General features: G+C 46.9%; 1 protein-coding gene across 1 annotated transcript in view; it reads left to right on the top strand.

Annotated features, from left to right (window-relative positions):
* LOC134352843 (HHIP-like protein 1) overlaps positions 1–26,742 on the top strand; it is a 99,920-nt gene that overhangs the window by 66,298 nt on the left and 6,880 nt on the right. The window contains exons 7-8 of the mRNA XM_063060344.1: positions 4,313–4,394; positions 19,925–20,007. Of these exons, the coding sequence (XP_062916414.1) occupies positions 4,313–4,394; positions 19,925–20,007 (165 nt within the window). The remainder of the gene's footprint in view (positions 1–4,312; positions 4,395–19,924; positions 20,008–26,742) is intronic.

Genomic DNA, 26,742 nt, shown 5'->3' with positions numbered 1-26,742 from the left:
ACCGTGGTGGGTCTCATCAGCAAGAGCGATGAGTCAGCATACAGAGAGGAGGTGCAGTGGCTAACGGACTGGTGCAGAGCCAACAACCTGTCTCTGAATGTGAACAAAACAAAAGAGATGGTTGTTGACTTCAGGAAGACACGGAGCGACCACTCTCCACTGAACATTGACAAATCCTCCATAGAGATCGTTCAGAGCACCAAATACTTGGTGTTCACCTGGCGGAGGATCTCACCTGGTCCCTCAACACCAGCTCCATAGCAAAGAAAGCCCAGCAGTATCTCTACTTTCTGCGAAGACTGAGAAAAGTCCATCTCCCGCCCCCCCATCCTCACCACATTCTACAGAGGTTGTATTGAGAGCATCCTGAGCAGCTGCATCACGGCCTGGTTCAGAAATTGCACCATCTCGGATCACAAGGCCCTGCAGTGGGTAGTGAGGTCAGCTAAGAAGATCATCGGGGTCTCTCTTCCCGCCATTACAGACATTTACACCACATGCTGCATCCACAAAGCAAACAGCATTTTGAAGGACCCCACGCACCCCTCATACAAACTCTTCTCCCTCCTGCCATCTGGAAAAAGGCACCGAAGCATTCGGGCTGTCACGACCAGACTATGTAACAGTTTCTTCCCCCAAGCCATTAGACACCTCAATACCCAGAGCCTGGACTGACACCAACCTACTGCCCTCTACTGTGCCTATTGTCTTGTTTATTATTTATTATAATGCCTGCACTGTTTTGTGCAGTTTATGCAGTCCTGGGTAGGTCTATATTCTAGTGTAGTTTTTGTGTTGTTTTACGTAGTTCAGTGTAGTTTTTGTACTGTTTCATGTAGCACCATGGTCCTGAAAAAAGTCTCATTTTTACTGTGTACTGTACCAGCAGTTATGGTCTAAATGACAATAAAAAGTGACTTGACTACCTCACCAGTAATACTTCCAGTGGTCCAATATCAACTTTCACCCCCTTTTTACTCTTTATATAACTGAAAAAACTTTATGTATTCTGCTTTGTTATTGGCTTGTTTGCCCTCATATTTCAGCTGTTCCCTTTTTATAGCTTTTTTAGTTGCCTTTTGTTGGAATTTGGAAGCATCCCAATCATTCAACTTCCCATTCACTTGTGCTACCTTGCATTCCTTTCCTTGGCTTTTATGTAGTCCTTAACTTCCCTTGTCAGCCACGGTTGCCTACCCCTGCCATATGAGAACTACTGTGGGACATATTCCATCCTGCGCCTTGTGAGCTTTTTCCAGAAACTTCAGCCATCTCTGCACTGCCACCATCCCTGCCAGTATCCTCCTCCAGTCCACCCGGGCAAGCTCCTCTCTCATGCTCCTGTAATTCCCTTTATTCCACTGTGATACTGATACATATGACTTATGCTTCTCCCTCTCAAATTGCAGTATGAATTCAATCATATTGTGATCACTGCTTCCTTAGGGTTCCTTTACATTAAGCTTCCTAATAAGATCTAAGTTATTGCACAACACCCAATCTAAGAAAGCCTTTCCTCAAGTAGGCTCAAGCACAAGCTGCACTAAAAAGCCATCTCGTAGGCATTTAACAAATTCCCCCTCCTGCAATCTGACACCAACCTGATTTTCCCAATTCCCTTGCATATTGAAATGCCCCATTACAATTGTGTCATTACCCTTGTCAATAGATAGGTTTCAATTGGTACATTTAATGTCAGAGAAATGTATACAATATACATCCTGAAATTCTTTTTCTTTGCAAACATCCATGAAAACAGGAGTGCCCCAAAGAATGAATGGTAGTTAAACATTAGACCCCCAAAGCAGCCCCCCATGCTCCCTCCTCCCATGCACAAGCAGCAGCAAGGCAATGCCCAACTCCCACCACCAGCAAAAAAGCATCGGCGCCCCCCCCCACCAAACACTCAAGTGTGCAGCAAAGCATCAATAAAGAGACAGACTTGCAGTATCCCAAAGACTACTCCTTCACCTGGTAATTCGAGATTGTCTCCCCCTCTCTCTCCCCCTCTCTCTCCCCCCTCTCCCCCCTCTCCCCCCTCTCTCTCCCCCCTCCCCCCTCTCTCTCCCCCCTCTCTCTCTCCCTCCCCCCTCCCTCCCCCCTCCCTCCCCCCTCCCTCCCCCCTCTCTCCCCCCCTCTCCCCTCTCTCTCCCCTCTCTCCCCCTCTCTCTCCCCTCCCCCTCCCCCCTCTCCCCCTCCCCCCCTCCCCCTCCCCCCTCTCCCCCTCTCCCCCTCCCCCCCTCCCCCCTCCCCCCCTCTCCCCCTCCCCCCCTCTCCCCCTCCCCCTCTCTTCCCCTTCCCCCCTCTCTCCCTCTCCCCCCTCCCTCTCCCCCCCCCTCTCTCTCTCCCCTCCCCCCTCTCTCTCCCCCTCCCTCCCTAATAAGAGGAAAAAGAGCTGTCCCTGTTGCACAGTGAGAGAGGAGACAAAACAAATAACTCACTGATTTATGATGTTAAAAGTCTGTTGCATTGCTTTTTTGGAGCTCTGCGTCCAAAGAGCTCAGGTCTCTGGACACACAGCCCACAGCAGCTAACCCGCTGCTCCATGTTCTGTGTTCTCCTGCGACGCCAGTCTGGCGCACCAACCTTGAATCAGCCCGTCTCCAGAGCCACGAACATCCGGCACCCAGAAGGTGCACTAATCTTTGGGTTATCAAAAAGCAGCTGGCCATGAGGCCCTGAGAGCAGGTCCCATTCCAGCAAAGAACCGAAGTCAGAGTGTAACTCCAGGTCAGGGTCTTCAAAAAAAACCCTGAAAAGGAAAAGAAAGGGAAAAAAGAGATAGAGCTGTTTCCAAAGATGCAAGCAAAGGATTCGCCATTCAGTGCCATCATCACTTCACTCTGCCCCTTGAATTTATTACATTCCTTTTCCAACTCTCTTTGCAATCTCAACCCCACATCTTGGCTACTATTTGGAGGCCTATATATGATTTCCATAGTGTGTTTTTTAACCCTTGCAGTTTCTTAGCACCACCCACAATGATTCAACATTCTCTAACCCTATGTCACCTCTTTCTAAAGATGTAGTTCCATCTCTTACCAACAGAGCCACACCACCCTCTAAGCCTTCCAGCCTGTGCTTTCGATACAAAGTATATCCTTTGATGTTAAGCTTCCAACCATGGCCTTCCTTCAGCCATGACTCAGTGATGCCCACAACGTCATACCAACCAATCTCTAATTCCGCCATGAGTTTGTCCACCTTATTCCGAATGCTATGTGCATTTAATTACAACACTTCATTTCTGCATTCTTCGCCCTTTTGAATTTTGCCACTGTGGTACAATTTAACTCTTTGCACTTGTACCCAATTGTACCCAATCATTGGCTTGCCTTTCCTTACACTCATGTTATAACTATCATCTACTTGTAAACTTGCTGGCTCATTCTCAGCTCTATCATACTGGTTCCCATTGCCCTGCCATATGAGTTTAAACCACTCCCTTCTGAGTTGCCTCCAACCTGATGCCATGAATATTAATTTCTTCACCCTCTAGTAATTTCTCTCCCCTAATTCCCTCCTTTTCCAATCCCCAGTCTGGTTCCCCTCTCACCCTTCTCTATCTTAACTAACCATCACCTCCCTCTGGTTCCCCTCCTCCCCATTCTTCATGGTCCACTGTCCTCTGCTATTAGATTCCTTTTTCAGCCCTTTACCTCTTCTACCTATCCCTTCCCAGCTTCTTTCTTAATCCCTCCCCCACTCACCCCCTCACCTGGTCTCATCTGTCATCTGACACTTGTATTCTTCCCCCTCTCCTCCACCTTCTTATTCTACTTCTGCACCCTCCCTTTCTAGCCCTGATAAAGCACCTCAGCCCAAAACATTGTTGATTCCCCTCCACAGATGCTGCTTGACATGCTGGGTTCCTCCAACATTTTGTAGTGTGTTCCTCAGGATTTCCAGTTCCACCATTTCTAGAATCTCTTGTGTTTAACATTTAGGAGGAATCGGGACAGGTACCTGAATGAGCAGGGCACAGAGGGATATACAATTAAGAGGAATTGGGACAGGTACCTGAATGAGCAGGGCACAGAGGGATATACAATTAAGAGGAATCGGGGCAGGTACCTGAATGAGCAGGGCACGGAGGGATATACAATTAAGATGGAATTAAGTTGAACCTTGGTCCTGATGCTGAGTCCCCACCCAAAGCATCAACAACTCCTTCCGCCCTTCCCACACCCTCACAGATGCTGGGTTCCTCCAGCAGATTATAGGTCCTGCTTCTGCACTCTGACTCCATCACCTTCTCTGCTCACTCTGTGGTGTGTCGACAGAGGAGATATCAGTGTTTCTGCTCCCACAGGTGAACTTTACTTCATGTCGACTGGAAACCCCAGTGCTTATGCACCTTCAGGGACGCTGTACAAACTAGTTGACCCTTCCCGGTAAGCGGCTACTTTCTTTTAAAGTTCTGACTTGTGATACTGCTTATTTTTAACAGATGGCTTTGTTTGTCACATGTACATTGAAGCACGTGGCATTTGTGTTGTTTGCGTCAACAGCCAACATGGTCTAAGGCTGTGCTGGAGCAGCCCGCAAATGTCACTATGCTCGCGGTGCTAATATAGCATGCCCACAAGGTACTAATGAAACCCATATGTCCTTGGGATGTGGGAGACAACTGGAGCAACCAGAGGAGATCCACGTGGTCACCGGGAAAATGTACAAATTTCTTAAAGACATTGAATGCTGAAACCCAATCACTACGATTGTGAAGTGTTACACTAGCCACTGTGCTACCGTGCTGCCACTTTTGTGCATATCTTACCGGTTTCTTCTCCTTTATTCTCGATTTAAGATGACACTGCTGAAGTTCAGCGACTACTTGCTGGTGACTAATGAAACAAAACAACTAATAGTTTTTTGCTAAACTATCATTGCAAACAGTGGCCTGTGGCTTCCCTGTCGTAATTGAACTGAATCGCCTGTATGATCTGGCATTTTTGCGGAGTGGGCAGGGGTCTCGGAGAGACAGGACAGTTGCTGCATGTCCAGGCTGGAGTTGCTGGAGAGGACTTGGAAGTAATTCAACGCGGCAGACCCGAGACAGGACAAAGTCGAGGAAAGATCCAAGTTTTAGATAGGGAATACAGAGAGGTAGTCACCCCTAGTTTGCAAGAGGCAGGTAGATGGGTGACTGTCAGGAGAAGAAAGGGAAATGGGCGGACAGTGCAGAGTGCGGACAGGGTTGTTCCCCTCAATAATAAGTACACCATTTTGTATTCTGATAGGGGTGACGATCTACTGGGGGGGAGCCACAGCAACTGGATCTCTGGCACTGTGGCTTAGAAGAGAGGTAAAGAGGTCTGCAATAGTGATAGGAAATTCCATAGTTAGAGGAGTGGAGCTGAGAAATGTGGACGTGATCGAGAAATCCAAATGTGGTATTTTGCCTCCCAGATGCCAGGGTCGGGTCCGTGGCTTTCTAAAGGGGATAGGGGAGCAGCCGAGAGTCTTGGTACATATTGCCACCAATGACCTAGATAGGAAAGGTGAGGAAGTCCTGAAGAGAGATTTTATGGAGCTAGGTAGAAAGTTGAAAAACAGGACGCCCAGTGTGCCCATGCCATGTGCCAGTGAGGGTAAAAAAGGAGCAGTTGGCAAATAGATGCATGGCAGAGGAATTAGTGCAGGGGGCAGGGGTTCAGATTTGAATTACATCCTTCATGTATGTGAGTAAAAATCTTTACGTTATGTCTCCGTCTAAATGTGCAATATATAGTGAAGAAGAAGAAAAAAGCCCTTAACTCCGAGTGGAGTCATCAGTTCACCATCATGATGGCGTTTTTTTAGGAGGCTTTTTTATTTTTATGAGGCCGAGTTGCTAGCTTGACACTCAACCCAGCATGAATGGAAAACTTGCAAGGGAGCCGGCTGGATTTGAACTCGGGAATTCGAATTCGCTCCGAAGTCTGGCGCTGATGCCACTACGCCACCAGCCGGCTATATATAGTCATTTGTAATAAATACTATGTACAACAGGACAGTCAATATAGCATAGAAATACAGTTGTGTCAGTGTGAATTAATCAGTCTGATGAAGAAGCTGTCCCAAAGCCTGTTGATCCTGGCTTTAATGCTGCGGTATCGTTTCCCAGATTGTAGCAGCTAGAACAGTTTATGGTTTGGGTGACTCAGGTCCCAAACGATCCTTTGGGCCCTTTTTACGCACCTGTCTCTGTAAATGTCCTGAATAGTGGGAAGTTCACATCTACAGATATGCCAGGCTGTCCACATTGCCCTCTGCAGAGTCCTGCCTTTGAGGAAATTACAGTTCCCATACTAGGCAGTGATGCAGCCAGTCAGGATGCTCTCATTTGTGCCCCTGTAGAAAGTGCTTAGGATTTGGGGACTTCTTCAACCATCTGAGGTGAAAGAGGTGCTGTTGAGCTTTTTTCACACACAGCCAGTATAGATCCATTAATGTCCATGGGGTTAGCCTGTCTCCATCCTCCTATAGTGCACAACCAGCTCCTTTGTTTTTGCAACATTGAGGGAGAGGTTGTTCTCTTGACACCACCGTGTCAGGGTGATGACTTCCTCTCTGTAGGCTGCCTCGTTGTTATTTGAGGTAAGGCCAAGCAATGTAGCAAATTAAATTAGAAGAAGGGGGCTTAGCACACAGCCCTGAGGGGCTCCTGTGTTGAGGGTCAGAGGGGCAGGAGTGAGGGTGCCCACTCTTAACACCTGCCGGCAATCTGACAGGAAGTACAGGATCCAGCTACACAAGGCAGGGTGAAGGCTGAGTTCTCTAAGGTTCTTGTCAAACTTGGAGGGAATTATGATGTTGAATGCTGAACTGTAGTCCAAGAACAACATTCTCACATAAGCATCCTTTCAATGATTTCTGGATCATTGTATCCGCTTCTGGGGAAAGGTACGACCCGTTCAAAAGGGATGAGTTATACCTGAACCTGAGGGGGACCAATATCCTTGTGGCCAGATTTGCTGAAGCTGTTTGGGAGGATTTAAATTAATTTGGCAGGTGGATGGGAACTGGAGTAATAGAGCTGAGGGTGGGGCTGTTGATTTACAGAGGCAGTGTGTGTAGTGAGACTGCTAGCAAGGAGAGGCTGATGATAGGGCAAAATTACAGTCAATGGGATGAGTTGGAATGTAAAAAGAGGACAACATCAAAAAGGGAGATGATTACAGGACTGAAGGTGTTATATTTCAATGCCCGCAGTATACGGAATAAGATAGATGAACTTGTAGTACATTTGGCATGTATGATGTTGTGGGCAGCACTGAATCGTGGCTGAAAGAAGACTGTAGCTGGGACTTTAACACCCAAGGATAGACATTGTATCAAAGCACAGGCAGGTAGGTGGGGGTGGTGTATCTGTTGGTAGAAAAAAAATGAAATCAAATCCTTAGAAAAAGATGATATAGGATCGGAAGGTGTAGAATCATTGTGTGTGGAGCTGAGAAACCACAAGGGTAAAGACCCTGATGGGAGTTATATACAGTTTTCTGAATGGTAGCCAGGATGTGAGCTACAAAATTAGAATGGGAAATAGAAAATGCATGTCATAAGAGCAAAGTCATGTGGATTTCAGTATGTAGGTAGATTGGGAAAGTCAGGTTGGTGCTGGATCCCAAGAGGGGAAATTTGTAGAATACCTACAAGATGACTTTTTAGAGCTGTTTGTGGTTGAGCCCACTAGAGGATGCTACAATGCTGTGCAAGGAGCCAGAATTGATTAGAGAGCTTAAGGTAAAGGGGACTGTGATTATGAATTTTCCCCCCTGCAATTTGAGAAGGAGAAGCAAAAGTCAAATATATCCGTATTACAGTGGAGTAAAGGGAGTTACAGAGGCATGAGAGAGGAGCTGGCCAAAGTTGATTGGAAGGGGACACTAGCAGGGATGATGGCATAGAAGCATGGCTGGAGTTTCTGAGAGCAATTCAGAAGGTGCAGGATAGATACATCCCAAAGAAGAAGAGGTATTCTAACAGTAGGGTGATGCAACCATGGCTGACAAGGGAAGTCAAAGCCAGTTAAAGAGAGGGCATATAACAGAGCAAACATTAGTGGACAGTTAGTGGGAAGCTCTTAAAAACCAACAGAAGTCAACTAAAGAAGGTAAATATGGAGTACCAAGCCAGTAATATTAAAGAGGATATTAAAAGTTTCTTCAGATATTTAAAGAGTAAATGAGAGGCAAGGGTAGATACTCCGACCATTGAAAACTGCTGCTGAAAAGGTAGTAATGGGGGAACAAGGAAATGACGGGTGAACTGAATGAGTATTTTGCATCAGTCTTCACTGTGAAAAACACTAGTAGTATGCAGGAAGTTCAAGAGTGTCAGGGAATAGAAGTGAGTGAATTTGCCATTACTACGGAGAAGGTGTTTGGGAAACTGAATAGTCTGAAGGTAGATAAATCACCTGGACCAGGTGGTTTCCACCTCTGAAAGAGGTGGCTGAAGAGATTGTGGAGGCATTAGTAATGATCTTTCAAGAATCAATAAGATTTTGGCATGGTTCCAGAGGACTGGAAAATTACATATGTCTTTCCACTCTTCTAGAAGGGAGAGAGGCAGAAGAAAGAAAATTTTTGGCCAGTTGATCTGACCTCAGTGGTTTGGAAGATTTTGGAGTCGATTGATAAGGATGTAGTTTCAGGTACTTGAGGGCGTATGATAAAACAGGCCCAAGTCAGCATGAAAATGGAAAACATTGCATGGCAAATCCGTTGGAATTCTTTGAAGAAATAACAAGCTGGATAGACTAAGGAGAATCGGTGGATGGTATGTACTTTGACAAGGTGCCACACATGAGCTTGCTTAACAAATTAAGAGACCATGGTATTAGGAAAGATACTAGCATGGATAGAGGATTGGCTGTTTGGCAGAAAGGAGGCTTTTCTGGTTGGCTGCTGGTGACTAGTGGTGTTCCACAGGGGTCTGTGTTAGGACCATTTCTTTTGTTGGAATTGATGGCTTTGTGGCCAAGTTTCCGTATGATATGAAGATAGGTGAGGGGGTAGTTGGTGTTGAGGGAAGCACAGAGGCTACATTAGGACTTGGACAAATTAGGAGAATGGGTAAAGAAGTGGCACATGAAATACAATGTCGGGAAATGAATATTCATACATTTTTGTAGAAGAAATAAAAGCGTAAACTATTTTCTAAATGGAGAGAATATACAAAAGTCTGAGTTGCAAAGAGACTTAGGAGTCCTTGTACAGGATTCCATAAAAGTTCATTTGCAGGTTGAATCAGTGGTGAGGAAGGCAAATGCGATGTTAGCATTCATTTCGAGAAGACCAGAATATTAAAGCAAAGATATTATTTTGAGGCTTTATAAGGCACTGGTGAGGCCTCATTTGAGTATTGTGAGCAGTTTTGGGCCCCTTATCGAAGATGGGATGCGCTGACATTGGAGAGGGTTCAGGAAGGTGATTCTGGGTTTGGAAAACTTATCATATGAGGAATATTTTGCTTTGGAATTCAGAAAAATATGGGCGGATCTCATTGAAACCTATCGAATGTGGAAAGACCTCGCTTCAGTGGATGTGGAGAGGATGTTTCCTATGGTGAGGAAGGCCAGGACCAGAGGACACAGCCTCAAAGTAGAGGGAAATCCATTTAGAATGGAGATGAGGAGGAATTTCTTTAGCCAGAGAGTGGTGAATCTGTAGAATTTGTTGCCATGGCAGCTATCGTGGCCAAATCATTGATTTTATTTAAAGCAGAAGTTGATAGCTTCTTGATTAGTCATGGAATGAAGGGATATTGAGAGAAGCCAGGAGACTGGGGTTGAGGGAAATGGGTGAGACATGATGAAATGGTGGAGCAGTTTCAATGGGCCAAGTGGCCTAATTCTGCTCCTATGTGCAATGGTCTTATTATGCAGACCCCCTTTAACTGGTTATGATTTTCTGCTGTGGAGCATCTAGCAGTGACAGGCAGGTGGTTGCCCCTGCCCCTGCCCCAGCCCCAGCCCCAGCCCCAGCATGGAACAACATCAGGGCGAACCACCAAAAGTCTTGCTCTGTCCCATGCTACCCTCTGCTGGCAGTCCAAGGAGCTGCAATTGTAATAGTCCCCAAACATGAACTTAAAAACAACCGATCTTTGGGTGGGTGAACAGAGGAAAATAGTAAGAAGTGGCCATGGCCACTCCGCCTCAAAGGTGGGGAGGGGGGGCATGCAGCGTAACTCTATTACAGTGCCAATGACCAGGATTAAATTCTCTCTGCTATCTGTACGTTCTCTCTGTAACTATGGGTGTCCTTTGGGTGCTCCGGTTTCCTCCCACATTCGGTTAATTTGTCATGAGTGTAATTGGGCAATGCGACTCGTTAGGCTGGAAGGGCCTATCACCCTGCTGGATCTTTAGATAAAATAAATATGGACGAGTTATTGGAGGTGGGGTATATCCCACCACTGACAGAACTAATAGTCATAATCGACAGGTTCTTGCTGCAATTTTTAATTAATTCCCAAATCTACCACTTTTGACCTTCTGCCTTCAGCAGCCAAGGATGTGCCCTGTGGAATTACCTCTGTAAAACCATCTGCCTCCATTCTGTATTAACACTCTCCTTAAACCCTGCCTCTTTAACAAATATTTGGCAGCCTTGCCCTCATGTAGCACTCTGTTAAACATTAAATATTCTGGGCGACGCCACTAGTTACATAGAAACATAGAAAACCTACAGCACAATACAGGCCCTTCGGCTCACGATGCTGTGCCGAACATGTCTTTACTTTAGAAGTTACCTAGGGTTACACGTAGCCTTCTATTTTTCTGAACTCCATGTACCTATCCAGGACTCTCTCAAAAGACCCTATCATACCCGCTTCCACCACCATCGCTGGCAGTCCATTCCACACACTCATCACTCTCTGCATAAAAAAACTTACCCCGACATCTCCTCTGTACCTACTTACAAGCACCTTAAAACTGTGCCCTTTCGTGCGAGCCATTTCAGCCCTGGGAAAAAGCCTCTGACTATCCATGTGATCAATGCCTCTCATCATCTTATACACCTCTATCAGGTCACCTCTCATCTTCCGCCACTCCAAGGAGAAAAGGCCAAGTTCACTCAGCCTATTCTCATAAGACATGCTCCCTAATCCAGGCAACATCCTTTAAATCTCCTCTGCACCCTTTCCATAGTTTCCACATCCTTCCTGTAGTGAGGTGACCAGAACTAAAAATAATACTCCAAGTGGGGTCTGATCAGGGTCCTATATAGCTGTAACATTACTTCTTGGCTCTTAAACTCAATCCCACGGTTGATGACAGCCTTCTTAACCACAGAGTCCACCTGCGCAGCAGCTTTGAGTGTCCTATGGACTCAGACCCCAAGATCCCTCTGATCCTCCACACAGCCACTGTCTTACCATTAATACTATATTCTGCCATCATATTTGACCTACCAAAATGAACCACCTCACACTTATCTGGGTTGAACTCCATCTGCCACTTCTCAGCCCAGTTTTGCATCCTATCAATGTCCTCTGATAGCCCTCCACACTATCCACAACTCCAACCTTTGTGTCATCAGCAAATTTACTAACCCATCCCTCCACTTCCTCATCCAGGTCATTTATAAAAATCACGAAGGGAAGGTGTCCCAGAACAGATCCCTGAGGCACACCACTGGTCACCGACCTCCATGCAGAATATGACCCATCTACAACCGCACTTTGCCTTGTGTGGGCAAGCCATTTCTGGATCCACAAAGCAAGGTCCCTTTGGATCCCATGCCTCCTTACTTTCTCAATAAGCCTTGCATGGGGTACCTTATCAAATGCCTTGCTGAAATCCATATACACTACATCTACTGTTCTACCTTCATCAAGATGTTTCGTCACATCCTCAAAAAATTCAATCAGGCTCATAAGGCACAACCTGCCTTTGACAAAGTCATGCTGACTATTCCTAATCATATTATGCCTCTCCAAATATTCATAAATCCTGCATCTCAGGATCTTTTCCATCAACTTACCAACCACTGAAGTAAGACTCACTGGTCTATAATTTCCTGGGCTATCTCTACTCCCTTTCGTGAATAAGGGAACAACATCTGCAACCTTCCAATCCTCCAGAATCCCTCCCATCCCCACTGATGATGCAAAGATCATTGTCAGAGGCTCAGCAATCTCCTCCCTCGCCTCCCACAGTAGCCTGGGGTACATCTCGTCTGGTTCCGGAGACTTATTCAACTTGATGGTTTCCAAAAGCTCCAGCACATCCTCTTTCTTAATGTATATATGCTCAAGATTTTCAATCCACTGTAAATCATCCCTATAATTGCCAAGATCCTTTTCCTTAGTGAATACTGAAGCAAAGTATTCATTAAGTACTCTTCTGCTATCCTCTGGTTCTATACACACTTTTCCACTGTCACACTTGATTAGTCCTATTCTCTCACATCTTATCCTCTTGCTCTTCATATATTTGTAGAATGCCTTGGGATTTTCCTTAATCCTGTCTGCCAAGGCCTTCTCATGGCTCCTTCTGGCTCTCTTAATTTCATTCTTAAGCTCCTTCCTGCTAGCCTTATTATCTTCTGTATCTCTATCATTACCTAGTTTTTTGAACCTTTTGTAAGCTTTTTTTCTTGACTTGATTTTCAACAACCTTTTACACCACGGTTTCTGCACCCTACCATCCTTTCCCTGTCTCACTGGAACGTACCTATGCAGAATGCCACGCAATTATCCCCTGAATATTTGCCACATTTCTGCCGTACATTTCCCTGAGAACATCAGTTCCCAACTTGTGCTTCCAAGTTCCTGCCTGATAGCTTCATATTTCCCCTTACTCCAATTAAATGCTTTCCTAATTTGTCTGTTCCTATCCCTCTCCAATGCTATGTAAAGGAGATAGAATTGTGATCACTATCTCCAAAATACTCTCCCACTGAGAGACATGATAACCTGACTAGTTTAATTTCCCGATACCAGATCAAGTACAGCCTTTCCTCTTGTAGGCTTATCTACATACTGTGTCAGGAAATCTTCCTGAACACACCTAACAAACTCCACCCCATCTAAACCCCTTGCTCTAGGGAGATGCCAATCAATATTTGGGAAATTAAAATTTCCCACCATGACACCCTGTTATTATTACACCTTTCCAGAATCTGTCTCCCTATCTGCTCCTCAATGTCCCTGTTACTATTGGGTGGTCTATAAAAATCACCCAGTAGAGTTATTGACCCCTTCCTGTTTCTCACTTTCAGCCACAGAGACTCAGTAGACAATCCCTCCATAACTTCCTCCTTTTCTGCAACCATGACACTATCTCTGATCAGCAGTGCCACACCCCCACCTCTTTTGCCTCCCTCCCTGTCCTTTCTGAAACATCTAAAACCTGGCACTCAGAGTAACCATTCCTGCCCCTCAGCCATCCAAGTCTCTGTAATATCATCATAGCTCCAAGTACTGATCCACACTCTAAGCTCATCCGCTTTATTTATGATGCTTCTTATGTTAAAATAGACACATCTCAAACTATCGGTCTGAGCGTATCCCTTCTCTATCACCTGCCTATCTTCTCTTTTGCACTGTCTCCAAGCTTTCTCCATTTGTGAGCCCAACTGGCCCTTTCTCTCCTCTTCAATTTGGTTCCCACCTCCCAGCAATTCTAGTTTAAATTCTCCCTAATAGCATTAGCAAACCTCCTTGCCAGGGTATTGGTCCCCCTTGCATTCAAGTGCAACCTGTCCTTTTTGTACAGGTCACGCCTGTCCCAAAAGAGGTCCCAATGATCCAGAAATCTGAATCCCTGCCCCCTGCTCCAATCCCTCAACCACGCATTTATCCTCCACCTCACTCTATTCCTATACTCACTGTTGCGTGGCACAGGCAGTAATCCCGAGATGACTACCTTTAAGGTCCTCCTTCTCAACTAACTTCCTAACTCCCTGTAGTCTGCTTTCAGGACCCTCCTCCCTTTTACTACCTATGTCATTGATACCAATATGTACCACGACCTCTGGCTGTTCACCTTCCCACTTCAGGAGATTGTGGACGTGATCAGAAACATCCTGGACCCTGGCACCTGGGAGGCAAACTACCATTCATGTTTCTGTCCTGCATCCACAGAATCACCTGTCTGACCCCCTAACTATAGAGTCCCCTTTTACTGCTGCCTTCTTCCTTCCCCTACCCTTCTGAGCCGTAGGGCCAGACTCTGTGCCAGAGGCGCGGCCACTGTTGCTTCCCCCGGGTAGGTCTCCCACCCCCAGCAGTACTCAAACAGAAGTATCTGTTGCTAAGGGAGACAGCCACAGGGGTACTATCTAGGATCTGACTCTTGCCCTTCCCTCTTCCGACTGTTACCCACTTAACTGTCTCCCGAGTCCCCGGTGTAACTACTTGCCTATAGCTCCTCCCTATCACCTTCTCAATTTCCCTGACCAGATGAAGATCATCAAGCTGAATCTCCAGTTCCCTAACCCGGTCCCTAAGGAGCTGCAGCTCGACGCACCTGGCGCAGATGTAGCCGTCCAGGAGGCTGGGAGTGTCCCAGACATCCCACATCTGACACCCAGTACAGAACACCGGCCTCACAGACATATTTCCTGTTTCTATTCCTCACAGGTAACTTACCTCGCCTCAACCCGTTGTCGCCAAAGCCCTACCACTCTGCCTCAGATCACACCGTCGATGACTGCTTCGCTAGGCAGTGTCTTCCTTTTATGCCTGAACCTTCCCTGATATTTAACTCATGATTGGTGCTCCAGTTATAGCTGCTGATAGGCCACGTACTATGGACTAACGGTCTGAAGCTCCCTTTTTAAATAACCATTGCCACCCTGCGAGACATCCCTCTTGGTAAAGATCTGTTGACGCCGCTGATAGGCCACATACAATGGACAAACGCTCTCGAAGCTCCCTTTTTAAATAACCGCCGCCAAGCTGTGAGAAATAGTGCTGTAACCCAAGCGCTCTGGTGACCCTGTCCTCTGTTGCCACCTGTGTGTGGAGTTTGCGCAGTCACCCTGTGGGTCGGTGTAAGAGGCTGCTTGCTGTTTGGCAGGGCAGGAGTGGTTCTAGAACATAGAACACCTCAGCAGGGTACATAGCCTTCTGCCCATGATGCTGCACAGACCTATTAACCTAATTTATGTTCAATCTACCACTTCCCTTCTTCATAGCACTCAATTTTTCTACCATCCATGTGCCTATCTAGAGTCTCTTAAATGTCCTTACTGTATCTGCCTCCACTACCACACCTAACAGGGCATTCCATGCACCCACCGTTTTCCGTGTAAAGAATTTACCCATGTACTTTCCTCCAATCACCTTAAAATTATGCCTTCTTGTATTACCCATTCTTGCCTTGGGGAGAATTCGCCAGCTATCCACTCAATCTATCCCTCTTATCATTTTAGAAACATAGAAAATAGGTGCAGGAGTAGGCCATTCGGCCCTTCGAGCCTGCACCGCCATTCAGTATGATCATGGCTGATCATCCAACTCCGAACCCAGCCTTCCCTCCATACCCCCTGACCCCTGTAGCCACAAGGGCCATATCTAACTCCCTCTTAAACATAGCCAATGAACTGGCCTCAACAGTTTGCTGTGGCAGAGAATTCCACAGATTCACCACTCTCTGTGTGAAGAAGTTTTTCCTAATCTCGGTCCTAAAAGGCTTCCCCTCTATCGTCAAACTGTGACCCCTCGTTCTGGACCTCCCCAACATCGGGAACAATCTTCCCGCATCTAGCCTGTCCAATCCCTTTAGGATCTTATACGTTTCAATCAGATCCCCCCTCAATCTTCTAAATTCCAACGAGTACAAGCCCAGTTCATCCAGTCTTTCTTCATATGAAAGACCTGCCATCCCAGGAATCAATCTGGTGAACCTTCTTTGTACTCCCTCTATGGCAAAGATGTCTTTCCTCAGATTAGGGGACCAAAACTGTACACAATACTCCAGGTGTGGTCTCACCAAGGCCTTGTACAACTGCAGTAGTACCTCCCTGCTCCTGTACTCGAATCCTCTCGCTATAAATGCCAGCATACCGTTCGCCTTTTTCACCGCCTGCTGTACCTGCATGCCCACTTTCAATGACTGGTGTATAATGACACCCAGGTCTCGTTGCACCTCCCCTTTTCCTAATCAGCCACCATTCAGATAATAATCTGTTTTCCTATTTTTGCCACCAAAGTGGATAACTTCACATTTATCCACATTAAATTGCATCTGCCATGAGTTTGCCCACTCACCCAGCCTATCCAAGTCACCCTGCATCCTCATAGCATCCTCCTTGCTGCTAACACTGCCACCCAGCTTCGTGTCATCCGCAAACTTGGAGATGCTGCATTTAATTCCCTCATCCAAGTCATTAATATATATTGTAAACAACTGGGGTCCCAGCACTGAGCCTTGCGGTACCCCACTAGTTACCGCCTGCCATTCTGAAAAGGTCCCGTTTATTCCCACTCTTTGCTTCCTGTCTGCTAACCAATTCTCCACCCACACCAATACCTTACCCCCAATACCGTGTGCTTTAAGTTTGTACACTAATCTCCTGTGTGGGACCTTGTCAAAAGCCTTTTGAAAATCCAAATATACCACATCCACTGGTTCTCCCCTATCCACTCTACTAGTTACATCCTCAAAAAATTCTATGAGATTCGTCAGACATGATTTTCCTTTCACAAATCCATGCTGACTTTGTCCGATCATTTCACCGCTTTCCAAATGTGCTGTTATCACATCCTTGATAACTGACTCCAGCAGTTTCCCCACCACCGACATTAGGCTAACTGGCCTATAATTCCCCGGTTTCTCTCTCCCTCCTTTTTTAAAAAGTGGGGTTACATTAGCCACCCTCCAATCCTCAGGAACTAGTCCAGAATCTAACGAGTTTTGAAAAATTATCACTAATGCATCCACTATTTCTTGGGCTACTTCCTTAAGCACTCTAGGATGCAGACCATCTGGCCCTGGGGATTTATCTGCCTTCAATCCCTTCAATTTACCTAACACCACTTCCCTACTAACATGTATTTCACTCAGTTCCTCCATCTCACTGGACCCTCTGTCCCTTACTATTTCTGGAAGATTATTTATGTCCTCCTTAGTGAAGACAGAACCAAAGTAATTATTCAATTGGTCTGCCATGTCCTTGCTCCCCATAATCAATTCACCTGTTTCTGTCTGCAGGGGACCTACATTTGTCTTTACCAGTCTTTTCCTTTTTACATATCTATAAAAGCTTTTACAGTCCGTTTTTATGTTCTCTGCCAGTTTTCTCTCAAAATCTTTTTTCCCCTTCCTAATTAAGCCCTTTGTCCTCCTCTGCTGAACTCTGAATTTCTCCCAGTCCTCAGGTGAGCCACTTTCTCTGGCTAATTTGTATGCTACTTCTTTGGAATTGATACTATCCCTAATTTCTCTTGTCAGCCACGGGTGCACTACCTTCCTTGATTTATTCTTTTGCCAAACTGGGATGAACAATTGTTGTAGTTCATCCATGCAACCTTTAAATGCTTGCCATTGCATATCCACCGTCAATCCTTTAAGTGTCATTTGCCAGTCTATCTTAGCTAATTCACGTCTCATACCTTCAAAGTTACCCCTCTTTAAGTTCAGAACCTTTGTTTCTGAATTAACTATGTCACTCTCCATGTTAATGAAGAATTCCACCATATTATGGTCACTCTTACCCAAGGGGCCTCTCACGACAAGATTGCTAATTAACCCTTCCTCATTGCTCAAAACCCAGTCCAGAATAGCCTGCTCTCTAGTTGGTTCCTCGACATGTTGGTTCAAAAAACCATCCCGCATACATTCCAAGAAATCCTCTTCCTCAGCACCTTTACCAATTTGGTTCACCCAGTCTACATGTAGATTGAAGTCACCCATTATAACTGCTGTTCCTTTGTTGCACACATTTCTAATTTCCTGTTTAATACCATCTCCGACCTCACTACTACTGTTAGGTGGCCTGTACACAACTCCCACCAGCATCTTCTGCCCCTTAGTGTTACGCAGCTCTGCCCATATCGATTCCACATCTTCCCGGCTTATGTCCTTCCTTTCTATTGCATTAATCTCTTTTTTAACCAGCAACGCCACCCCACCTCCCCTTCCTTCATGTCTATCCCTCCTGAATATTGAATATCCCTGAACGTTGAGCTCCCATCCCTGGTCACCCTGGAGCCATGTCTCTGTGATCCCAACTATATCATAATCATTAATAACAATCTGCACTTTCAATTCATCCACCTTATTACGAATGCTCCTTGCATTGACACATAAAGCCTTCAGGCGCTCTTTTACAACTCTCTTAGCCCTTGTACAATTATGTTGAAAAGTGGCCCTTTTTGATGCTTGCCCTGGATTTGTCGGCCTGCCACTTTTACTTTTCTCCTTTATACTTTTTGCTTCTACGCTCACTTTACACCCCTCTGTCTCTCTGCACTGGTTCCCATCCCTCTGTTGTGAACTAACCTCCTCACGCCTAGCCTCTTTAATTTGATTCCCACCCCCCAACCATTCTAGTTTAAAGTCACCTCAGTAGCCCCCACTAATCTCCCTGCCAGGATATTGGTCCCCCTCGGATTCAAGTGTAACCCGTCCTTTTTGTACAGGTCGCGCCTGCGCCAAAAGAGGTCCCAATGATCCAAAAACTTGAATCCCTGCCCCCTGCTCCAATCCCTCAGCCACGCATTTATCCTCCACCTCATCGCATTCCTACTCTCACTGTCGCGTGGCACAGGCAGTAATCCCGAGATTACTACCTTTGCGGTCCTTTTTCTCAACTCCCTTCCTAACACCCTATATTCTCCTTTCAGGACCTCATCCCTTTTCCTACCTAAGTCATTGTTACCTATATGTACCACGACCTCTGGCTCCTCACCCTCCCACTTCAGGATATCTTGGACACGATCAGAAATATCCCGGACCCTGGCACCAGGGAGGCAAACTACCATCCGGGTCTCTGGACTGCGTCCACAGAATCGCCTATCTGACCCCCTTACTATCGAGTCCCCTATCACAACTGCCCTCCTCTTCCTTTCCCTACCGTTCTGAGCTACAGGGCCAGACTCTGTGCCGGAGGCACGGCCACTGTCGCTTCCCCCGGGTAAGCTGTCCCCCCCAACAGTACTCAAACAGGAGTACCTGTTGTTAAGGGGCACAGCCACCGGGGTACTCCCCATCACCTGACTTTTCCCCTTCCCCCTCCTAACCGTGACCCACTTGTCTGCCTCCCGTGGCCCCGGCGTGACCACCTGCCTTCCACTCCTCTCTATCACCTCCTCGCTCTCCCTGACCAAACGAAGGTCATCAAGCTGCAGCTCCAGTTCCGTAACGCGGTCCCTTAGGAGCTGCATCTCGATGCACCTGGCGCAGATGTAGACGTCCGGGAGGCTTTTTATACACCTTTATCAAATCACCTTTCATCCTCCTCTGCAAAGGGAAAAGCCCTAGCTTGCTCAAACTATCCAAGACATGTTCTCTAATGCAAGGATCATCCCGGTAAATCTGCTCCGCATTTCTCTGGAGCTTCCATATCCTTTCTATAACAAGGCAGCCAGAACTGAACACAGTATTCTGAGTGTGGTCTAATCAGGGTTTTATAGAGTTGCAACATTACGGCTCTTGAACTCAAATCTGCCAACTGATGAAGGCCAGCACACCATACAGCTTCTTAACCACCCTATCGGCTTGCATGGCAACCCTGAAGGATCCATGGACGTGGACCCCCAAAGGAATCCCTGTTTCTCCACACTGCTGAGAATCCTGCCATTAACCCTGTATTCCCCATTCAAATTCGAGCTTCCAAACTGAATCATTCCACATTTTTCAGGGTTGAACTCCATCTGCCATTTCTCTGCCCAGCTCTGCACCTTGTCAATGCCCTGTTGAAACCAACAACATACACAGCTCCACCAACCTCCCTGTCAACTTTGTGCTCTCTTTCTCTTCAAGCCGTGCGCCGCCAGGGAAATGTCACTTTAAACCTACGCCTGTGATTGTGAAGGGGAAGTTGATTCGGTTTCGTCGAAAGCAGAGTGAGTGTCTTTTTGTCTCTGGGTTTTATGCAAAATCTCAAATGACAACTTTGCTCCTTCATCAGTGATTAAGCATGTGCGTTGCTGTTCAATAAATAGGAATCAGGCTGCCTCTTCGCTGTGTGAAGCTGCTGCACACTGTAGCTTATACCACTGTTCACGATAACATAACCAGGCTGGAGCTTGTATCACACACTGGGACACAGCTTGCAAATGTCACCTTATGTCCCTCTGCCTTGCATTTCACATTTTGTTGCTGTTTCATCCATCATCCTTAGCTCTCTTGCACTGACCACGTTGCTACTACAGTTCCACTCTCATGAATTTGTTACCACAGATTTTATTATAACCGGAGAGTACAGTGGTGTTGGTTTAAAAGAGGCTGTGGCCACATGTTTAAAGTTAACCAGGGATTCAAGAACTCAAGGTTAGAGAAGGAGATTACTCTATCCAGTGCCCAGACTCAGGATTAGAGAGGGGTGTTTGCAGAATCCAGTGTACGGTGACTGGGTTAGAGAGGGGGGTTACGGTATCCACTGCCCTGTAACTCAGCGTTAGGGAGGGGGGTTACGGTATTCACTGCCCTGTGACTCAAGGTTAGAGAAGGGGGTTACGGTATCCACTGCCCTGTGACCCAGGATTAGTGAGGAGTTTGCAGTATCCAATGTCCTGTGACTGAAGGTTAGAGAGGGGGGTACAGTATCCAATATCCTGTGACTCAAGGTTAGAGAAGGGGGTTACGGTATCCACTGCCCTGTGACCCAGGATTAGTGAGGAGTTTGCAGTATCCAATGTCCTGTGACTGAAGGTTAGATAGGGGGGTACAGTATCCAATGTCCTGTGACTCAAGGTTAGAGAGAGATTACAGTATCCAGTGTCCTGTGACTCAAGGTTAGAGAGGGTGTTACAGCATCCAATGTCCTGTGACTCAAGGTAAGAGAGAGATTACTGTATCCAGTGTCCTGTGACTTAGGGTTAGAGAGGGGCTACAGTATCCAGTGTCCTGTGACTCAGGGTGAGAGAGGGGCTACAGTATCCAGCTCCCTGTGATCCAAGGTTAGAGAGGGGCTACTGTATCCAGTGTCCTGTGACTCAAGATTAGAGAGAGGCGACAGTATCCAGTGCCCTGTGACTCAAGGTTAGAGAGAGATTACAGTATCCAATGTCCTGTGACTCAAGGTTAGAGAGAGGCTATAGTATCCAATGTCCTGTGACTCAAGGTTAGAGAGAGGCTACAGTATCCAGTGTCCTGTGACTCAAGGTTAAAGAGGGGGTTACAGTATCCAGTGTCCTGTGAATCAAGGTTAGAGAGAGGCTACAGTATCCAGTGTCCTGTGACTCAAGGTTAGAGAGGGGGTTACAGTATCCAGTGTCCTGTGACTCAAGGTTAGAGAGAGGCTACAGTATCCAATGTTCTGTGACTCAAGGTTAGAGAGAGGCTACAGTATCCAGTGTCCTGTTTCTCAAGGTTAGAGAGGGGGTTACAGTTTCCAGTGTCCTGTGACTCAAGGTTAGAGAGGGGGTTACAGTATCCAGTGTCCTGTGACTCAAGGTTAGAGGGGGGGATTACAGTATCCAGTGTCCTGTGACTCAAGGTTAGAGAGGTGCTACAGTATCAAGTGTCCTGTGATTCAAGGTTAGGGAGGGGGTTACAGTATCCAGTGTCCTGTGACTCCAGGTTAGAGAGGGGCTACAGTATCCAGTGTCCTGTGACTCAAGGTTAGAGAGGGGGTTACAGTATCCAGTGTCCTGTGACTCCAGGTTAGAGAGAGGCAACAGTATCCAGTGTCCTGTGACTCAAGGTTAGAGAGGGGGTTACAGTTTCCAGTGTCCTGTGACTCAAGGTTAGAGAGGGGGTTACAGTATCCAGTGTCCTGTGACTCAAGGTTAGAGAGGTGCTACAGTATCAAGTGTCCTGTGATTCAAGGTTAGGGAGGGGGTTACAGTATCCAGTGTCCTGTGACTCAAGGTTAGAGAGAGGCGACAGTATCAAGTGTCCTGTGATTCAAGGTTAGAGAGGGGGTTACAGTATCCAGTGTCCTGTGACTCCAGGTTAGAGAGAGGCAACAGTATCCAATGTCCTGTGACTCAAGGTTAGAGAGAGGCTACAGTATCCAATGTTCTGTGACTCAAGGTTAGGGAGAGGCTACAGTATCCAGTGTCCTGTTTCTCAAGGTTAGAGAGGGGGTTACAGTATCAAGTGTCCTGTGATTCAAGGCTAGAGAGGGGGTTACAGTATCCAGTGTCCTGTGACTCAAGGTTAGAGAGGGGCAACAGTATCCAGTGTCCAGTGACTCAAGGTTAGAGAGGGGCTACAGTATCCAGTGTCCTGTGACTCAAGGTTAGAGAGGGGCTACAGTATCCAATGTCCTGTGACTCAAGGTTAGAGAGGGGGTTACAGTATCCAGTGTCCAGTGACTCAAGGTTAGAGAGGGGCTACAGTATCCAGTGTCCTGTGACTCAAGGTTAGAGAGGGGCTACAGTATCCAATGTCCTGTGACTCAAGGTTAGAGAGGGGGTTACAGTATCCAGTGTCCAGTGACTCAAGGTTAGAGAGAGATTACAGTATCCAGTGTCCTGTGACTCAAGGTTAGAGAGGGGCTACAGTATCCAATGTCCGGTGACTCAAGGTTAGAGAGGGGCTACAGTATCCAGTGTCCTGTGCCTCAAGGTTAAAGAGGGGGTTGCTGTATCCAGTGTCCTGTGACTCAAGGTTAGAGAGGGGCTACAGTATCCAGTGTCCTGTGACTCAAGGTTAGAGAGGGGCTACAGTATCCAATGTCCTGTGACTCAAGGTTAGAGAGGGGGTTACAGTTTCCAGTGTCCTGTGACTCAAGGTTAGAGAGGGGGTTACAGTATCCAGTGTCCTGTGACTCAAGGTTAGAGGGGGGGATTACAGTATCCAGTGTCCTGTGACTCAAGGTTAGAGAGGTGCTACAGTATCAAGTGTCCTGTGATTCAAGGTAGGGGAGGGGGTTACAGTATCCAGTGTCCTGTGACTCCAGGTTAGAGAGGGGCTACAGTATCCAGTGTCCTGTGACTCAAGGTTAGAGAGAGGCGACAGTATCAAGTGTCCTGTGATTCAAGGTTAGAGAGGGGGTTACAGTATCCAGTGTCCTGTGACTCAAGGTTAGAGAGGGGCTACAGTATCCAGTGTCCTGTGACTCCAGGTTAGAGAGAGGCAACAGTATCCAATGTCCTGTGACTCAAGGTTAGAGAGAGGCTACAGTATCCAATGTTCTGTGACTCAAGGTTAGGGAGAGGCTACAGTATCCAGTGTCCTGTTTCTCAAGGTTAGAGAGGGGGTTACAGTATCAAGTGTCCTGTGATTCAAGGCTAGAGAGGGGGTTACAGTATCCAGTGTCCTGTGACTCAAGGTTAGAGAGGGGCAACAGTATCCAGTGTCTTGTGACTCCAGGTTAGAGAGAGGCAACAGTATCCAATGTCCTGTGACTCAAGGTTAGAGAGAGGCTACAGTATCCAGTGTCCTGTGACTCAAGGTTAGAGAGGGGCTACAGTATCCAGTGTCCTGTGACTGAAGTTTAGAGAGGCAGTTACAGTATCCAGTGTCCAGTGACTCAAGGTTAGAGAGGGGCTACAGTATCCAGTGTCCTGTGACTCAAGGTTAGAGAGGGGCTACAGTATCCAATGTCCTGTGACTCAAGGTTAGAGAGGGGGTTACAGTATCCAGTGTCCAGTGACTCAAGGTTAGAGAGAGATTACAGTATCCAGTGTCCTGTGACTCAAGGTTAGAGAGGGGCTACAGTATCCAATGTCCGGTGACTCAAGGTTAGAGAGGGGCTACAGTATCCAGTGTCCTGTGCCTCAAGGTTAAAGAGGGGGTTGCAGTATCCAGTGTCCTGTGACTCAAGGTTAGAGAGGGGCTACAGTATCCAGTGTCCTGTGACTCAAGGTTAGAGAGAGGCTACAGTATCCAATGTCCTGTGACTCAAGGTTAGAGAGAGGCTACAGTATCCAGTGTCCTGTGACTCAAGGTTAGAGAGGGGGTTCCAGTATCCACTGTCCTGTGACTCAAGGTTAGAGAGAGGCTACAGTATCCAGTGTCCTGTGACTCAAGGTTAGAGAGGTTCTACAGTACCCACTGCCCTGTGAATCAATGTTAGAGAGGGGGTTACAGTATCCAGTGTCCTGTGAATCACGGTTAGAGAGAGGCTACAGTATCCAATGTCCTGTGACTCAGGGTTAGAGAGAGATTACAGTATCCAGTGTCCTGTGACAAGGTTAAAGAGGGGGTTACAGTATCCAATGTCCTGTGACTCAAGGTTAGAGAGAGGCTACAGTATCAAGTGTCCAGTGATTCAAGGTTAGAGAGGGGGTTACAATATCCAGTGTCCTGTGACTCAAGGTTATAGAGGGGTTACAGTATCCAGTGTCCTGTGACTCTGGGTTAGAGAGAGGCTACAGTATCCAGTGTCCTGTGACTCAAGGTTAGAGAGGGGCTACAGTATCCAGTGTCCTGTGACTCAAGGTTAGAGAGAGGCTACAGCATCCAATGTCCTGTGACTCAAGGTTAGAGAGAGGCTACAGAATCCAGTGTCCTGTTTCTCAAGGTTAGAGAGCGGGTTACAGTTTCCAGTGTTCTGTGACTCAAGGTTAGAGAGGGGGTTACAGTATCCAGTGTCCTGTGACTCAAGGTTAGGGGGGGGGGGGTTACAGTATCCAGTGTCCTGTGACTCAAGGTTAGAGAAGGGCTACAGTATCCAGTGTCCTGTGACTCAAGGTTAGAGAGAGGCTACAGTATCCAGTGTCCTGTGACTCAAGGTTCGAGAGCGGCTACAGTATCCAGTGTCCTGTGACTCAATGTTAGAGAGAGCCTACCGTATCCAATGTCCTGTTTCTCAAGGTTAGAGAGGGGGTTACAGTATCCAGTGTCCTGTGACTCTGGGTTAGAGAGAGATTACAGTATCCAGTGTCCTGTGACTCAAGGTTAGAGAGGGGCTACAGTATCCAATGTCCTGTGACTCAAGGTTAGAGAGGGGCTACAGTATCCAGTGTCCTGTGACTCAAGGTTAGAGAGAGGGTTACAGTATCCAGTGTCCTGTGACTCAAGGTTAGAGAGAGATTACAGTATCCAGTGTCCTGTGACTCAAGGTTAGAGAGGGGCTACAGTATCCAATGTCCGGTGACTCAAGGTTAAAGAGGGGCTATGGTGTCCAGTGTCTTGTGCCTCAGGGTTAGAGAGAGATTACAGTATCCTGTGTCCTGTGACTCAAGGTTAGAGAGGGGCTACAGTATCCAGTGTCCTGTGACTCAAGGTTAGAGAGAGGCTACAGTATCCAATGTCCTGTGACTCAAGGTTAGAGAGAGGCTACAGTATCCAGTGTCCTGTGACTCAAGGTTAGAGAGGGGGTTCCAGTATCCACTGTCCTGTGACTCAAGGTTAGAGAGGTTCTACAGTACCCACTGCCCTGTGAATCAATGTTAGAGAGGGGGTTACAGTATCCAGTGTCCTGTGAATCACGGTTAGAGAGAGGCTACAGTATCCAATGTCCTGTGACTCAGGGTTAGAGAGAGGGATTACAGTATCCAGTGTCCTGTGACTCAAGGTTAAAGAGGGGGTTACAGTATCCACTGTCCTGTGACTCAAGGTTAGAGAGAGGCTACAGTATCAAGTGTCCAGTGATTCAAGGTTAGAGAGGGGGTTACAGTATCCAGTGTCCTGTGACTCAAGGTTATAGAGGGGGTTACAGTATCCAGTGTCCTGTGACTCAAGGTTAGAGAGAGGCTACAGTATCCAGTGTCCTGTGACTCAAGGTTAGAGAGGGGCTACAGTATCCAGTGTCCTGTGACTCAAGGTTAGAGAGAGGCTACAGTATCCAATGTCCTGTGACTCAAGGTTAGAGAGAGGCTACAGTATCCAGTGTCCTGTTTCTCAAGGTTAGAGAGGGGGTTACAGTATCCAGTGTCCTGTGACTCAAGGTTAGAGAGGGGGTTACAGTATCCAGTGTCCTGTGACTCAAGGTTAGGGGGGGGGGTTTACAGTATCCAGTGTCCTGTGACTCAAGGTTAGAGAAGGGCTACAGTATCCAGTGTCCTGTGACTCAAGGTTAGAGAGAGGCTACAGTATCCAGTGTCCTGTGACTCAAGGTTCGAGAGCGGCTACAGTATCCAGTGTCCTGTGACTCAATGTTAGAGAGAGCCTACCGTATCCAATGTCCTGTTTCTCAAGGTTAGAGAGGGGGTTACAGTATCCAGTGTCCTGTGACTCTGGGTTAGAGAGAGATTACAGTATCCAGTGTCCTGTGACTCAAGGTTAGAGAGGGGCTACAGTATCCAATGTCCTGTGACTCAAGGTTAGAGAGGGGCTACAGTATCCAGTGTCCTGTGACTCAAGGTTAGAGAGAGGCTACAGTATCCAGTGTCCTGTTTCTCAAGGTTAGAGAGGGGGTTACAGTATCAAGTGTCCTGTGACTCAAGGTTATAGGGGGGGTTACAGTATCCAGTGACCTGTGACTCAAGTTTAGAGAGGTGCTGCAGTATCAAGTGTCCTGTGATTCAAGGTTAGAGAGGGGGTTACAGTATCCTGTGTCCTGTGACTCCAGGTTAGAGAGGGGCTACAGTATCCAGTGTCCTGCGACTCCTGGTTAGAGAGAGGCATCAGTATCCAGTGTCCTGTGACTGAAGGTTAGAGAGAGGCTACAGTATCCAGTGTCCTGTGACTCAAGGTTGAAGAGGGGCTACGGTATCCAGTGTCCTGTGACTCAGGATTTGAGA

Source organism: Mobula hypostoma, chromosome 10 (genome assembly GCF_963921235.1).
Source record: "Mobula hypostoma chromosome 10, sMobHyp1.1, whole genome shotgun sequence".
Classification (NCBI taxonomy): domain Eukaryota; kingdom Metazoa; phylum Chordata; class Chondrichthyes; order Myliobatiformes; family Myliobatidae; genus Mobula; species Mobula hypostoma.
This window is presented reverse-complemented; position numbering and strand designations above follow the sequence as displayed.